Source organism: Thalia democratica, chromosome 7 (assembly GCF_965202585.1).
Source record: "Thalia democratica chromosome 7, ktThaDemo2.hap1.1, whole genome shotgun sequence".
Classification (NCBI taxonomy): domain Eukaryota; kingdom Metazoa; phylum Chordata; class Thaliacea; order Salpida; family Salpidae; genus Thalia; species Thalia democratica.
Window position 1 is genome coordinate 51,336,684 of NC_139171.1, and position 17,631 is coordinate 51,354,314.

Genomic DNA, 17,631 nt, shown 5'->3' on the forward strand with positions numbered 1-17,631 from the left:
CTTTTCAATGTTTTTATACTTTATAACAAAGTTTCTTATATAGAAATTTACTTAAAGCTATAAATAGACCCAAAAATGTGTACTTTTAAAAACCTGGAAGAAATTTAGAAAACCTGGAAAAAATTTGGAAAAAACGAGTGGCAACCCTGATAAATGTGTTAATAGCGTTTTTAAATCACTATACTTCAATATTAACACCTGGATTAAACTAAAACCTAAGAACGAGTAACTTTCGCATGACGCGTGTGGTAATGTTAAGAAATATTTTTAACTAGTTTCACCAAACAGCAAAAAAATTCCAATATATTCGGTAATAAATTAAATTATTCCAAACAGCACTGGCAGACTCTAGCTTCCATGGGGTGTACAAGGCGATGAAAACGATAGAAGATATCGATCACGTGTCACCGTTTCCATTCAAATACCACAATCAAGGTTTTGTTTGATCAAAAAATTACGTATTTTTGTAAAAAAAAAGAATTTTGTATATAATGTGTACTTTAATGTGATGGTTTGTTCTGTTAGAAATTTAATTTTAATCAAACAATGAAGTTAACTTTGAAGTAGATTTTATATTAAAAACAAGTAAGTTTAAAGGTAAAGTATAACTTTGATTAAAGGTTTTATATAAAAGTCTAAAGTTGTATATTAAGATTCTAATCTTTAAAAATTTGTTGATATTAAAAACAATTTTTCTTCTTAAATAGATTTACGTTCTCTATTCTTCATTAAGTACAATAAAAAATATTGAAACTAAAAAAAAACAGTTAAATGATAAAGTTAATTTTTTAGTTTTCTTTAAATTATTTAAAAAATACGATAAGTAGATTCAACATTTAGATCTTAAAATTTTTCCTAAAAAAATGCTTTAACATCTGCAAAAGTTTTTTTCTAATATTATTCACTATTTGGTTTAGTTTGTTTATTATTTACATACATTTTTAATCTCATTGTTTTACATTCAAACTCACTAGCCATTAGAAAATTGCAAACCCCACAGTGTTAAAGTTTTGTAATCTATAATTTAGACCTGAGATCTGTAAGTTAAAATGATAAACACAAGTACAATGTTGCTATCAATATTTATTTTATGATTATTTGCTATATTATTAAAGTTGATGCACGAAACTTTGAACAATTGTAAAGTAGTGCCCGTCTTTATTACGGTATATACTCTTAAGTATAATAAATAACAAATGTATGACGTAACAGAGAATAATACAATGTTGCAATCAATATTCAATGTTTGTTTTGAATCGTTAATTATGCTGGTTATGTTTTTTTACGATTGTAAAGTAGCCTCTATTTTATTTAACATACGTCTACGTCATAGTACATTATAAGACTTTAATGTTGACGTAACAGAGAACGATTGTTCGTTTGTGACGTTGTGGTGCCGCGCCATCCACCTTCACATAGGCCACCACCAGGTCAGAATTCGGGATTTCCCCAAATCGATGATGGACTTCACCGACTGGAACGTGTCCGGAAAGTTCTGCGGGGCGGAACAGAAAGGCGCCAAAAAATCACAGCGCATCGGTCGGTTTCCTCAAAATGATTTAAAAATAAGTATCAGTTGTTTTTAAGGTTTTTATTAACAAACTTATCTGCTTGGAAAATGTGGTGTTGATGTCCACATAGTGTGCACTTGGATTTTATTTTTCTTAAACATATTTGAAAACATATATTTTAGATTTTTGTTGAAAGGTTTTTCAGATTGTTAGTCCACCCTCTTTTACAGGGTTCGTGCGCGTCAGGCTAAGTCAGGCTAAATCAGTTTTTTTGAAAAAAGTTGAAAAACGTCAGGCTAAATCAGTTTTTTTGTTTAAAAATTTGAGAATTTCAGTTTTTGTCAGTTCAAATGCATGAAATTTTTTAAATTGAGATCAAATTGAGATGTGAATTTATTTCTAAATAAAGATTTAGTTATTAAAGACAAAATCAGTCAGAATTTGTAAAAATAAGTGCTTTAAACCTTTTGTTGAATCTCTAAAATTATTTTAAGAATCTTCATTATTTTGTCTTTAGTAGATTATATACGTCATAATTATAAAAATTCATAAAAAAGTTCAGTTTAAACATTACAGTTTAGTTCAACAACTTAGCTGTTTGTCTGAATTTGTTTACATGAGCTTTGTTTTTCAGAGCTTAGTTGGTTAAACTGTTTTAATTTCTAATATAAAGGCTTTAAACCAAATACTTTTTAGATTAATACTCTTAGCAGTTTGTTAATATATTTTATTTTCTGTTAATTCAAAGTTATTAGAGATATATTCACAAGACTAAAACTTAGCTTAAAGATATAAGTTTCATAATTAGTAGAATAATATTTTGCAAGTTAATGAGTTGATAGTAATTTTTATTTTACTCTTTTTAAATGTTTCAGTTTATTATAACGCTTAGATAATTTTACGTTTATTTTTCGTTCAAAGACATTTATTTATTATAAAAGTTTTAAATATTAATTTATTTTTAATATAAATGTTTTTTTATTCATTCGTTTATAAAGATTTTTTTGAATAGTTTATGTAGTAACATAAAAAGCTTAAACTGTTTTTTTAGTTTGAGTAGTTATTTTAAAAATTATGTTGTTAATGAAAAGATAAGTTTTAGAGTCCAGATCATGTGTTTAATACTTATCTTTATGTATTCGTTTTAAAGGATTCTTTGAAATAACTTATGTAATATCATGATTAGTTTAATTAGTTATTTTAAAAATTAAGATGCTTTAATGATAACATAAAGTTTTTGAGAGATGTGTTTAATTACATTTTGTTTTTCTTTGACAGACTTATTCACATTTCTGTTTTAATAAAAGCTTCTGGTCCAGTCATGTAACTTATAATTGACGAATTCAAGTACTAATTGACACTAACCCTGTATATGGGTGATGAGCGGTGGATGTAACTAAGCCCCAAAATTTAATAAAGGTATGAATTCATTGAAGCAGAAATTATAATGACCAGTTTAAAAATATTCAAGTTACTGGGTAAGCGATTGATAGATGTTGAAAATAATTTATTTAAATTTTAATTTTCTTCAAAAATAGTGTTTGTGAATACTTTTATTGCGTTAATTTGCTAATTAAGACCCTCCGATACCCAAAATGCCTTCTGAAGGTGATTTTTTCTACTTTGAAAAAATGTCAGGCTAAATAGGTCTCTGTCAGGCTAAATGAAAAGGAATTTTGCGCACGAACCCTGCTTTTAATAAAAGTAATACAACTTTTAACAAAAAAATTTTCAAATTACTGATAATTATTATAAAACGAGTTTTTTTGAATCAAATATTTTTTTAGAAATGAATAAATATACAAACACTTTATTAAGATATACATGCTATGAGAAATTTTATCAAACTTAATAAGTCAATAATTATGAACAAATGTAATTTTTGTTAAACACTTAATTACTCATATACAGCCAAAAGTATACATAAGCACACTTCACAGGTCTAAACCTGTGAAGATTTTTTGTAAATCTTAGTTTTAAATACTTTTTTTATTAATCTACGCTAAATAAACCAAGATACAAGTTTGTAATTCATTTTTAATAATATATTCTCTATTTTCATCATTGTTTTAGTGGTTGTTTAACCTGAATTTAAAAAATAACACAAAACTCTTCCAACAGAAACAATAAAGCTGCCGACGCCTTGGAGCAACGTACAAGTTCAAAGAAACATGCCGCCTCTGAAGTTCTACTACCAATTGGATTGGAACATTGACTGCATGAACGTCGCTTGGGGACCTTGTTGGGACCCCGCCTGGTCTCAAGTTTGTTTTCAATTTAATTTTTAATTATTATTTTTTTTAAGCAAGTCTAAAAAACTGTTAGCTCTTGTACAAGCTCGAATTTAGTTATGTTCTAAATGAAATACATCTGCCACATGTATAATAATATAATAATTCTATATAATAGTAGTCTTACATTAATTTTTTTTTTTAATTGTTGCTGGTACAAAACTGTTTAATATTGCTTTAAAGTATAATTTTAAATGTTTTAAATTTTTCACAGGTAAATCTTGCAATGAATTTGATGACGAAGCAAACAATTGATGAGAGCAAACTGCTACCTTGGTGGGACAAATTTCGTTTGCTACTTCACGGAGACCTTGTTATCAACACTAGAAGGTTTTTTTGCTTTCAACATTTTAACCGTATACTTTTCAAAACGAGTTAATAATATTTAAATTGTTGCAGTAGGTAGAATATTTTTTTTATATAATGTTGTTGGATAAAACAGGATTTCTTATAATTAGCACATCGACTATTTTTTGACTAAAGTTAGTAATACATATCCAAATTATTATTTAGGATCACGACATCCCAAAATGTCGATATTGACCCTGAGTTTGAAATCTATTTATCTAAACTAGTCAGTTGAATTAGCTGAAGTTAAAAGGTTTTATTTAACACTTAAGTTATTTTTAAAGTTGATTAGTAGTAAAATAATTTGTAATGTTGTATGAAGTACCCGAAAATATTTGATTTTCTTCAACTTTTCTTGTAGTACTTCAAAAAAGCTTTGCTTCTAAATTTGAAGCGTTTTCAATGTTAAGTAGGAAAAGATATGTTAGAGATGATGTTATATTAAATAAACTAGGCTGTTATCAATGTTGCTGCTATGGTTAAGTTTATTTTCTTAACAATTGCCTTAACTTTAGAACTTAGACTTCTAGCAGTTTCAGTTTTGTATGCTACGAGTTTAACAAAAGTATTTTACTTACTCTGATAGCGGTATGGAATTATAAAAGTGCAAATGCATTACAACACATTTCCTAATTATTATTAACAACAGAACAGCCTTATTACACCTGGCATCGTTGGATCCTTACAATTCCACCGAACATATGCTGTGGGACTGGAAAAACTGGCAGTACACCTGGAAACCCGGACACTTTGTTTTCAAGGTTTGTTTGAACGTTGAAACATGAATTAAGTTGTAACTATGAAATTAAGAGTTTCTTACAGAAAATAAATTCAAGTTGCACAAATAAATAAATAAACTTTCAATAAGTTGTTCTCAAATTTATAATTTTTTCATTTCCGTCCTCGGAATACTTTTAGTCTTTGTAGAAAGTAAATTTAACTTCATTAAAGGATCAACTAACTCTTTATAAAGTAAATTTACGAAGTTATACCGTTTTAAAGTTTGCTTTTACCATTTTGTTGTTAGTCGTCTCGCATGTTTCTTTTAGTATAGAAATAAAACATTTTATTAAAAACTTTAAATTGTACCAACTTAATATGTATTTAGTTGGTACCTAGACATTTTATTTGTAAGATTTGTTAAACGTAAAACATGAATTGAAATATTTTAATAAATTTAAAAATTGTTATGCGTTTGACTTTTTTATTTCAACGCTAGAAGACAATCAAAAGTAATTTTTCAATAAGATAATAATTTCCAGGGCGACCTGGACATCCACATACGGACGGCTTCGAAGTACGATGACGTCAGACTGTTACATTTTCCCTCGCTGCTGCTGGACTGCCCGTTCGATTGGATATGCAGCGACCAGCAGAATCCCCACAACCACCACCAGGTGGTGCCTGTCAACCCCAAGTTCATTCCGGCTGCAGGTTTATTTGTTTTGATTGAAAAATTTATTTTAAGTTGTTATGATGTTATGTTTATTTTTAACGTTTTTAGTTCCTAAAGTCTAGCTTGCTTTTGAGCTTAGCTGAATCGTGAAAGTTTCTATTTTGTTTACCTGGAGTTTTTTGAAAATTTAAAGTTGTATCTTAAATCCGTTCTATCATATCATTTTGTTTTTTTTAATGTCTCATTATACAAATAAATTTATTCTTTATAGCTAAACAAAAACTTAATTAGTAAGTTTATGCAATGCAGTTCACTTCAGCAAGATACAATAATATTAAGTCAACTTGTCAATAAATAAGTTTGACCCGCTTTAAAACTATGAAATGTATAAGATTTATTTTTTCATAGTTTATTCTTTACAGACTTATTGTTCATTACAGACAGGAACGGGAGTTCGCAAGCAAAGCACGATTCATACAAGGACTTCAGGTCGGCCAACATCGACCTCAACATGACGTTCGACACGACCAACGACTGCGGCAGCCAACATTCGCAAGAAAGCACCGTCAAGGATGTGCCGCAGGTGTTGCTTTTCAGGTGACTTTGTTTGTTGTAGTGCAAAATTATTATTATCATTAAAGTTAACTTATTTCCTATAGTTTCTTTAATTTGAGTTATGAAATAACTGAATTTAAAACTTGGTAAAACTACAATATTAAGTCATAGTGCTAAAGTTTGTAAAAGTCTTTTTTGTCCAGTTCAGTTTTGTTAGTATATTCATCAAACCTATTTCTTAAAAAAAAATTTTAGAAAGTACATTATCATGATAAAACTTTGTTAAATTTCCAGTAAGTAGAATCGGCACAGATTCGTATAAATTGAGGATTGCAAAATTTTTAAAGTTTTACCAAACGACAACAAGTTATATTTAATACAAACACAATCAACAGTTCAGCGATGAGGTGGCTCTCAAACTTCTTCCAAGCCGTCAACGCCGTAGTGAGGCCGATATGCAAGGGAAAGCTGTTCGGCAACGTGAGTCCCCCCAAACCGAAACTCTCCCGGCACTACAGGAACATCAACGTTCAGTTCCTCTTCCCGCAACTCAAAGTTGGTGTTTGATATTTTAAATGGTTCATGAGTGTTAATCAAATAAGAAAATTATTTAGTTTTGTGAACAAATTTGTTAGTTGTTGTTTGTTTAGTTTCAAACTACTTCACGCTTTTTTGAAAAACTTCTTAGAAATGTTTAACTTATATTCATACTATATGATTTTAATTTAATAAATATTTTTTTTAGTATATAATATCCGGTCTCAGGCTGTACAACTTGACCAAATTTATCTAAATTTTGGAAGTTATACTTCAAATATTAAGGCAATTGATAAATTAATGTATTTTTATTACGTGTTTAATTTCCAGTTGGTCGAAATATCTTCGTTTCTTGTTTCAATGTTTTACTCGTAGAAAAAAACTAAGCGTGTCACAAAGACTAAAGAACATGTTAATTTAATGATTCTACTATTATGAAATTAAATTATTTATGGATTTAATAACAAAAATTATTCACTTCATAACTATGCAATTGATTACTCTATAATTTATACAATGTCTCAATTGTTATATTACTAATAGTTTTATACATTTTTTTCCTCAATTTAAAACTCTGCAATTTCCACCACCGCAGGTGAACTACTGGGCGTCGTTCGCTCGCCAGCTCGGGGTGGAAATGCTGTGTGGGGAGGGAAACATCACCTCTCATTTCCAACTCCGCTTTCTCCCTCACCAGGGAAATTTGAAGCGCCGCGTCGCCACCAAATGGCTGATCACTTCGATTTGCGCGGAAATTCTCGATACCAAGGTTGGAATGTTTCATAAATTTCAAAAGAATCAAAATTAGCATTGAGTTTTTTCTGTATAATCAAAGTATTATCAAATAAAAAAATTTAACTATAGTAAAATATTAGCTAGTTAATTTTTATTTTGAGTTTTTGTTTATTTTTTAAACATGAAAGATTTACCTGCTCGAGCGGAAGGACCCGACGTCGAACGACAGCTGTGACGTAACAAAAACGTTCGGAGATTCTCCCTCCGACGAGGAGCACCGCTACTTCTTCGTCAGCCTGTCCGAGATGATGTACAAGAGAGACCCGAAAGTGACGTCACAATGCGGCGACGATGACGTCACGCGGAGGGGGAGGAAATCGAGCCACGCGACGGTTGCAAGGAAAAGTTCGGCAGCTAGCGACGCGACTAGTTGCCAACAGCAACCGAGCAATAAGAAGGGGTCCGGTAAGAAAAGCCCGCCCCACGTCAACCAAGCTCATAACAGGTTTTTATGATTATCATGTTTATGATAAAAAAATATAAATTTTGTAATAACTTTGATGCATTATTTACATTATATTATTTTTGAATTTGTTGCCTTAATACTTTTAAGTTTGTAATCACCTTAGTTTGTGTCTACTATTACCATCTTTTACATGATTTCAATTTTTTCAGATTTGTTTGTACTTATAAGCTCATTGAAATACAATCGTTTTGAAGTTTTTTTTTTATAGTTAAAACATTAAAATGTCACTTGAATGATTTCAATGATTGCATTAGTTTTTATAGAACGTAATGTTAACAATTTGACAAATCGGTTTTAAAGAGTTGCTTTTTTGATTACTAATAATTTAAATAATAATTGTTGGTTTATATTGGTTCACAGTTATTTTTTATGTACTAAGTACAAGTTAGAAACATTTTCCATTTGTGTTTTAAAATATTTGCACCATCGAAAGCAACAAACCTTAATACTGTTGGAGTTGAAACTTGATGTGAGAGATTTTGTATTGCTATCATTTTGATAAAAAATAAAACTATTGAATTTAAATTTTGTGCTATAGAAAGGCTAAGTGGAACTATCTAGTTATAGTAGTTCTATTAAAAAATAGTATAAATCATGATCTGTAACAGAGTTTAACAGTTTATTTTCTTGTAACAAAAATCTCAAAAACATTAAATTTGTATTTATTTCTTTGAACTCAAGGTAAGCACTTTAATAGTTGCAGTATTAGGCCATAAAAAAATATTTATAGTTTTCAACAAATAAATTATCAACAGTCAAACGCTGATAGTACACGACTTGCGGGCCATGTGGACGACCGAAACGAGGGACGTGGCTTACGGCCTGTACGATTCTTACGAGAAGGCGAACGTGCTGAGACACAACCTGGATACCAACATATTGAGGAAGATCGGGTTCGAAGGTGGTGTTTTATGTTTGAGTTTTGATTGGCAGTATGTATATTGAATTACAAAAACACACATCAATGAAAGTTCATAGTTTATTTGATTAAAATTTAAAAAAAAAAAATTTTTTGTTTGTAATGTTGTACTTAGGTTGTCTACTGTAAATAAAAGTCGTATTAAAAGTTTTTGAAATAGCTCGTTTTTGTATTTATAACTTTATTTCCTTTTAGTTAAAACAAAAATTATTAATTTTAATGTAGTAGTAAGTTTATAAACCTCATTATTACTTCATATAGCAACAAAATCATAATTTAACAGATCAGACTTCAATTTCTCCCAAATCGACGCCGATGAGCCACGCAGGTACTCCTATGACGTCAGCAAGCCGATTTTTTCCAGGCAATAACGTGGTGACGTCATCGCAGACACGGGTCAGCGATGTGACGTCACAGTCATCAGTGAACTTGCAGCTGGAAAAGTTCCTGGAAAGCACCAAAGATGGAAACAGGTTATTTTTTTCTCCTTAGAAGTTGAAGTTTATATTCTTACTTTTGTAAAGTAGCCAATTGTATCAGAAATAATCTTCTGCAGGATGTAAGTTTAGTTTTAAGTTTCTAAAACGTTAAGTTTTAGTTTTTAATTATTTTAAGGTTTTATTTTAGTATAAAAGGTGCATGTAAAATAATTACTTTATTTCTTTAATTAGGTAATTACTAAATAATATTTTAATTTTTCAGCAAAAAGTTTTACTTAAACTGGAGTTATCTTATACATGAATTCATTTGTACAACTTAAAAATGCGATTAAGCACTTTAAAAATAATCTACAATGACTCAATGAAACTAGTTCTAAACCAAACTTTACAAACACTGACAACTATTTTATAATTTTGATAGAATATATCTTATTAAAAAAACACATACTTAATAAATAGTCATTTTTTGTTCAGATTGGCGATGAATGAGATGGAAACGGACTGCAAGCGACCTGCTGAAGACATTTTGCAGGGAAAAGTAGCCGCCACGGAAATGAACGACGTGGAAAACAAAAACTTCTCAATTCACTTCTACAACTGCCAGGCCATGTTGAAAGTTGGTGGAAATAAAATTTGTTACTGTTTGAGTTTGAAACGTTGTTTGTTAAGTGTGGTTTCTGATGAGATTTTAGACGGTTTGAAATAAATCAAATTATTTTTTGCACAAGTAAGGTAACGTTACTGAATGTTGATCTCATGTTGTATGTTTAGATGTTATATTTTTATTTTCAATACTTAATTTTAAAAATAGAATCAACATTTTTTCCACAAGATGTGCAAGTTAATTTATTTAAAGTGTTTTAATAAAAAACTTTTAAAACTCTAAAATGCCAATAAAAACATGTATGTTGCTATTTTTTTTCTAACAAGGACTTATCACAGGGCCCGAAGACCCAGGGGTACTTCATAGCAACGGCTTCGGAGGCGGATTTCCATAGCAACGAGCACGAGGTGAGGTGGAGGGACCGGCAGCTGACCACCAAAATGTCGTGGGTCGGATCACTGGAGGGCACCCAAGTGTTTGCGACCGTGCAACGTAACACCAACCAGGGTTTGATTGTTTATTTTTACTTGAACTTTTTATTTGACTATTTTAGTAAATAACTTTTTTTAAAGATTTAACAAACCATAGTATAAAGCTTTAAAGTTAAAAAATATTTTAAGTTTAACGGTTGACTTCTACACACAGATCAACGGTTAGTCGATGGTTTTATGACAAAATTAAACAAAATAAATTAAACCTGTTATTTTAATTGTTATTTTGAAAAGTAAACAAACGTTTGCCACAAACTAAACAGCTCTTTATAAAAAGATCTCTTATAATTATTTCAAACAGCACACATTTTATTTCGAGGCTAAAAAAACTATAAACTGTTAAGACATCTTGTCATTTCTAAACATTCTGTATGTGACGTCACAGACGAGCAGCAGGACGAGGACGACGTGCCGTGGCTGTCGACCTGCGACATCGCGCCCCGCGGACCGTCGCCGGGGATGCTGGACATCGCGAAGCTGATGCAGAGCGGGCAGTCGATAGGTGGCGTTGTGAGGCAGGAGAGCGTCAACCAGACCACCGGCATCTGCGCTGGTTGGTTGAATTTGTTTTATGAGCTTATCAAAATATGCAGCATTTTTTTCATGCTTACAATTATAAAACAGGGTTGCAACAAAACCTGGAGTTTAAAAAAAAATAAATAACCTAGAATTAAGAACAAAAATAACAAAAAAATCTTAAAAATGTTAAAAAGTAAATTTTTATTTAACATGAAAACTTATGATTAAGATAGAAATTTTTTGTCATCATCAAAAACATTTTTTAAACACATATAAAGAGGCTTTTCAGTATCTTTTCAATGTTGTTATACTATTTAACACATTTTTAACCTAAAACTCAATTTTAAACTAAAAGTAAACCCAAAAACGTATACTTTCAAAAACCTGGAAGAAATTTCTCAAAAACCAGTGGCCACCTTGGTAAAAGTAACATCATTAAACTTGTAACGGATTTTTTATATTAAACAAGATGCTTTATTTTTCAGTTGACGTCTATAAAAATGCTTAATTAACAATTTTAAAAACAAATTTATTAAATTCAAGTTAACTAATTATCCTTTATCAAACTGCAGGAACATACCAACTGCAGCGAATAATGTCCAGGTGTGACACCCGGATGTACTACGTCGGTTACGAGAAAGTGGTAGAAACAGGTGACGTCATCAACTACGAAACAATACTTCACGGCAAGCGTGACGACAAGACGCTAGGCGACGGTGACGTCACCGAAGAACGACGTCATTGCTACCATAGCAACGATGACGATTTGTTGAGAAGCGAGAAACCTGTAAACTGTCTCACCATTGTGCAGGATGACTTGGAAATTTGCACCAATAATGTTTGTTGTTTGTTTTTATTTTTTCTACCATAGTTTTCAGAAATGTTAGTTTGCAATTAATGCATTATTTTTCTTCTAAAATAACTGAGGTAATATCAGGTTTGCAACAAAACCTAGAATCCTTAAAAAACCTGGAATTTGATAATTAAGCCTAAAAATTCTGGAAAAAACCTGGAATTTTAAACAAATTTTACATAAATAATAGCAAAATTATGATTTGACACAAAAATCTACGTTATAGATAAATTTTTATTGTCATAATCAAATGTTTTTTATGTAATAACACATTTAAAGTAGCTTTACAGTATCTTTTCAATGTTAATATACTGCTTAATTCAGTTTTTAACCTAAGACTTAACTTTAAGCTAAAAGTAGACCAAAAAACGTGTAGTTTCAGAAAACCTGGAAAAAACTTCTCAAAAACCAGTGGCAACCCTGTAATGTATATTTATATTTTTTTTTAAGAAATTAGTAAATATGGTGATGTTTTCTTTATAATGAATCATAACTTCAGAAAATTTGTTTTGATGTAATGTTCAAATCATATTAAAACTTATATGAATAAAAGTTAAATTTGTTTGTTTTCACTTACCAATTAAAATAATGTTTTTGTTTTCAACTTCTCTTAACAAACCAACTATTAAGAATTGAACAAACTTTGTTTCAAATCGAACAGCACATGGTAAAAAATGTTCATTCAATTATTTTTTTTAATTCATGTAACTTTCCTAAACCTCCAGTCACAATTCACGATGATCCTCGACATAGTGGAGAACCTGATCCTGTACGTGGAACCCGTGGTCAAAGTGCACCAGCTGAAAGTGGAGCAGATGAAGTTCGCGTTCCGGTTGACTTCGTTCGACGACGCGCACCGCCACAAGGGGGAGGTCGCGAGCCGTCAAAACAAAATCAGGAGCCGGCAGTTGAACCAGAAGGCCGCGCAGAAGCAACATTACCAGTTGACCAAGGTTTTTGTAATAAAAATAGTTTATAAGATTTGATATATATTTTATAAGATTTGTATAAAAACTTTTATTTTAACTTTAGTTCAAAAAGTTTAATTAAATTTTTATTCTTGACTACTTTAAATTTTTTTATAAACTCATATTGATTTATAATGCCTAAAGATTTACTTTAGCCAGTTTCTTTAGCACAAATTATAAAATCTAATATAAGTGTATAAAGATTGAAAAAGTTCAATAAACTTAAACTTACAAAGAAAAGCATTTAATCTGGTTTAATTTAGGTTTTAACGTACATAAATCCAAAATTTTAATAGAAAATTAATTGTTAACAGTTGTTACACCAACGCAGTCCAGATGATGAAGATTACGATCAGATATTAGCAGAAATGAAAGATCTGGTCGAAGTTCTCCAATTCGAAAAAGAATGCATCAATAACGAAAGTGAAGAATTGGGAATTATTATCAGGTAGCAACTCCAGTCATTTACAAAAAAATAAAATGGTTATGTTATGTTCTGCATATTACAGTTATTTTTGTTATTAGTTTATAATAAGTGTTTGTATTTTGTTATGTTTTTTTGAACATCGTGTCGTTAACCTCATTTATTTTTTCCCAGATGCTTCAAAGAAGTATTCCTGCAGCGAAAATCGCTCAACAGCTCCGACTCGACTATGACGTCACAACACAGCCCCTCCACCCACATGACGTCATCGTCGTTCGACGACGACGTCACGGGTTCGGAGGAGGAGGAGGAAGTGGTCGTCAGGGTGACGGAGGTCAGCTTCGGGAAAGTCCGGTGGTCGCTGACGGACCGCGACGGTCAGCTGAACATCGCCCAGTTCGAAATGAAAAAGTTCTTCTACGAAAAAGTGAAATATTGTTTATTAATTATTTTCGTGCTTACAATATAAATTTTAATAACTTTTGACTGAATTGGCTTCGAACATTTTGAGTTTTATTTTTTGTCTTTTTTTTTCTGGAGTGCTCAAACTAAATAAGGCGTCTGTTTTTATTGTCTAAATAAATTAATTTTTTCGACGCCAAGCTTTATATCATTCAAATAATACTTGTTTTAATCGCATATTTTACGTGTAGAGCATAACTGATTTTTTTCACATCCCAGGTGAACAAATCAGACGAGGCGGTTTCTCATTCGTTCGAACTTGCCTGGCTGCGCCTCCAAAACCTCCTCCCCGACGCAGTCTACCGTGACGTCATCAGGCCCCGTCACATCCCCTCGCACACGTCGCAGGGTGGAGTAGGGAGAAGGGGTAAGTACTTGAGGGGGCTGGGGGGAATACCCCTAGTTCTGAGGGTCCTGTGCAAAGTGAAAAAGCCCGTGGGAGGAATTTCCGTGAAAGAACATCTTGAAGTTTGGAAAATTTGATATTTTTTGAATTTTTATTTATGTAATTTTGTTTTAATTGCATATCAAAAATTTAATTGAGGTACTTAATATTCATTTTCAGTCTTCATGCATTGTTTTTTAATTAAAAACATTTCAAGTACAATAGTCTAGTTAACTAGTTACAGCGATAAAATAAAAGTTTTAGTTGTGTTTAATAAAATTGTAGATTGACTTCTTTACAAAAAAATAAAAGCTATTCTTGCATTTAGACTGATCGGAAGCAAATTTACGATCTAAAACATTTAAACGCAACACATTTTTCACAAATTTCAGCTGAACGCAACACCGCTTGTCATCCAGTTGGAGAGAATTTTCTACTCTCGCTTGAACGAGTTCTTCTTTCCTAAGCAGCAAAACCCCACGGATTCCCAGCAGGACCTCTTCAACCTCGATCCCTCCCTTGTTACGTCACAAACGGATCTCACTCGTCACCAGGTCGTTGCGACAACGCCCTCCTCCGATTCCTCGCAGATGACGACGCTGCACAGGAGAAACAGGTTCGTTGTTTTGTCGCTCGGGAAGTTTGTCGTATAGTTTTTCGCAGTCTCCTTAGGGTATAGTTGTTTTAATCTGATTCATTATTCATCTCTGCCATAAAAAAAATTGACCAAATTTTGGTTTTTTGAAAAATGTTTAGATTAGGAAAACACTTGAAATTGATTTAATATCAATATAGTAATACAAACTGGATTAACATGTTAAATCTTATTTATTTCCAAAGCTAAAGTTAGTTTTGTAAACTTCAACATACTTTGCACGTCTTATTTTTAAATTAAGAAATACTTCTGTATGCCATATGCAAACTAATTTTCACATGTGCAAACCTATACAACAGACGTCAAAATTTAATTCATTTTAATAGCTACTCAGTTTACCTGAGTAACAAAAACTTGTTATTAATTTCTCACTCGACACAGGTCCATGGAAAAGCAGAAGTTGAACTCGAAAGTGCAGGAAATGGTGGAGAGAGCTGCGAACAACAACATGTTCTTGTACGTCAAAATAAACCAAGTTCAGCTGCTCGTTAGCTTCAAAGTTTGCCACCTTTTAATTTGTTTTTATTCAAGTACAGTTTATTAAAAATGTGTATACTAAATTGTATTCATGTGTACAGTAAGATTTATAATTTTTATTTACAATAAGCTCACCTTGAAAATTATAAGCATTCCGTTTTTGTTCTTGATGTTTTGATTAGAGATTTACTATCACAATAATCTTTAAAAAATAACTTGTACCTAATGTGGATAGTATTTCTATTCAAAAAAGGGAGAAAAGGACAAGAACATAATGGACTTGAGAGAATTTCAGTTGACCATTCCGGTTTTAGAATATCACAACAATACTTGGACTTGGCAAGACTTTGCTAACAAGTTCAAAAGTGAAGTTAAGAACATTTTGCTTCAACAAGTAAGTTATCTTCATTATTAATTATAATTAGTTTTAAATTTAAATATAATTAAATCTTAAATATTTATAAGGTAATTTGAATTTGGTGTTTTTAATCTTTGTTTTTTCTTAGTATTTTGTATTCTTCACAAACAGAATAAATATTTTTGTTCTTAATGTATATTTTTGTACGATTTGTAACAGGCATATAGATTTATCCCAAAAGTAAGTTTTCTTTGCTTGTTATTAATATTAATCTTTATGTAAAGTAAATAGTATTTTAAACAATTTTTGTAGGTTTATACAGGGTTGCCAAAACACCTGAAAACATGGAATAACCCGGAATTTGACAATTTTGGCTAAAAAACATGGAAAAAACTGGAATTTTGGCAATTATGAAAAAAAAACCTGAAATTATTAACAATTTAAACATGTTAAGTAGTAAAAATTTCGTTTTGACTTAAAAAAATCTATCATAAAGATAAAACTTGTTTGTCATCACCAAAATTTTTTTTTTTAATCACATATAAAGTAGATTTCAACTATCTTTTAATGTTTTTATACTATTTGACACAGTTTCTAACTTTTAACCAAAAATAGGCACTTTTAAAAACCTGGAGAAAATTTGCCAAAAACGTTTGGAAACCCTGTTATAAGCTTATTTAATTTTATTAAAATCATGACATTTAAACTAATTTTTATTGTATCAAAAAAATTCAAACACACTGTTTTTACCTCAAGTGTTGTTTTTTCGGATTTAATTTTGAAGCTACTTTTTATAATTGCAACTGCAATTTAAAAATTAGCTAATTTTTTTAAACAACTTTCAAGATACTGAAAGAGAAATTGTTTCGCAACAAAAAATCCAACAACGCCGCTGCGTCGACTTCAAACGACGCCGACGGCAGCTTCTGTGACGTCACGCCGCGTCACGGATCGATGACGTCACTGACATCACTTGACGACGCGTCGATGATCGGGCGAGCCAATGAGGAGCAGGAACTGAGCAAGAAGGTCCTGCTCATGGGAGCAAACTACAACCAGCACAAGAGGAACATGACGTCATCGCCTCCGTCTCATTCGAGGGGGAGCACCGAAAATTTGGCGGGAAACTCGTCGAGACGCACCTCCAAGAAGCTCAGCAGCCAGCTGAAGAATTTGCTGAAGAGAAAAAAGTAGTTTTTTACGATGCCAATTTTTTTATACACATATTTTTTAAAATCTAATCATGATTTTTTACTGGTTTTATATTATTTATTTGACGTGTTTTAAATAATAAATTATGCTTTTTTTTTAATTGTTTTTGAATTTTTTCTTGTTCTGACCTTAAACCTTAGAACAATATAAAATTCACAGTTTTAAACTAAAAGTTTTTTTTAGTCTTAGAAAGCTAAGTAAATGTGAAATAGCTAAACGAATAATTATGTACATTGTACATGTTAAGAATGATAATTAAACAAAAAATAATAATAATAAATTAAATATTTAAAAGGGTATGAGGATTATTTATAAAGGTATATAATTGTATGTTGAAAATTTGATTTAACGTTAGAAACAAATACTTGAGCTTAAAAAAAAAATTATGTGACTGTGGTTTTAAAGGTAGGGGAATACAGTAACAATTATCAGAACAGTTAAAGTCATTCATAATAACCTAACACTTTTAAACCATAAGCTCGTAAAAAGGTAGCTTTTTTTTAAATTATGTAAGATATAGTGTTTAAGCTAATTTTTAACTTGGTATATCTGAACGAAGTTTCTAATTAACTGAAGATAGACTTTACTAGTAAGTGTCAATTTTTTTCATAAATTTTTATTTTGTCGCAAGAGTTATTGTTTTAAACAGAATCTAGAATATTTTTTGTCGTTAAGTAAAACGAAACAACTTGTAAATTAAATGGTGGTAATTTTAGAAATATTTCTGGTCGATTTTTTTGTTCATAAAATATCTGGCCATTACTTAAACTTTTAATTGAATTTTTTTCTTAACTTTTCAAAAAGAATGTAATTAACAAAGTAAAAACTGTCCGAAAATAGTTACGTTTTAGTTTAAAATGAAGTTGTTAGTTATTTTAACAAGCAGTTTAAAAATATATTATTTAAAAGTTTTAAATATACTTTATCAAACTTTAACATTACAGTACTTCATCGTTAATTTTGCC

General features: G+C 30.8%; 1 protein-coding gene across 1 annotated transcript in view; it reads left to right on the forward strand.

The window, feature by feature from the left end:
- Positions 1–16,735, forward strand: part of LOC145841004 (bridge-like lipid transfer protein family member 2) — a 33,474-nt gene extending 16,739 nt beyond the window's left edge. The window contains exons 22-45 of the mRNA XM_082948363.1: positions 337–435; positions 1,366–1,539; positions 3,633–3,775; positions 4,017–4,132; positions 4,800–4,911; positions 5,413–5,584; positions 5,987–6,143; positions 6,497–6,656; positions 7,234–7,407; positions 7,562–7,878; positions 8,655–8,800; positions 9,102–9,291; positions 9,733–9,874; positions 10,201–10,369; positions 10,739–10,906; positions 11,445–11,710; positions 12,451–12,678; positions 13,008–13,141; positions 13,292–13,544; positions 13,799–14,047; positions 14,357–14,580; positions 15,001–15,118; positions 15,350–15,490; positions 16,301–16,735. Coding sequence (XP_082804489.1) covers positions 337–435; positions 1,366–1,539; positions 3,633–3,775; positions 4,017–4,132; positions 4,800–4,911; positions 5,413–5,584; positions 5,987–6,143; positions 6,497–6,656; positions 7,234–7,407; positions 7,562–7,878; positions 8,655–8,800; positions 9,102–9,291; positions 9,733–9,874; positions 10,201–10,369; positions 10,739–10,906; positions 11,445–11,710; positions 12,451–12,678; positions 13,008–13,141; positions 13,292–13,544; positions 13,799–14,047; positions 14,357–14,580; positions 15,001–15,118; positions 15,350–15,490; positions 16,301–16,648 — 4,400 coding nt within the window. The 3' untranslated portion in view covers positions 16,649–16,735. The remainder of the gene's footprint in view (positions 1–336; positions 436–1,365; positions 1,540–3,632; positions 3,776–4,016; positions 4,133–4,799; positions 4,912–5,412; positions 5,585–5,986; positions 6,144–6,496; positions 6,657–7,233; positions 7,408–7,561; positions 7,879–8,654; positions 8,801–9,101; positions 9,292–9,732; positions 9,875–10,200; positions 10,370–10,738; positions 10,907–11,444; positions 11,711–12,450; positions 12,679–13,007; positions 13,142–13,291; positions 13,545–13,798; positions 14,048–14,356; positions 14,581–15,000; positions 15,119–15,349; positions 15,491–16,300) is intronic.
- The last annotated feature ends 896 nt before the right edge of the window (positions 16,736–17,631 follow it).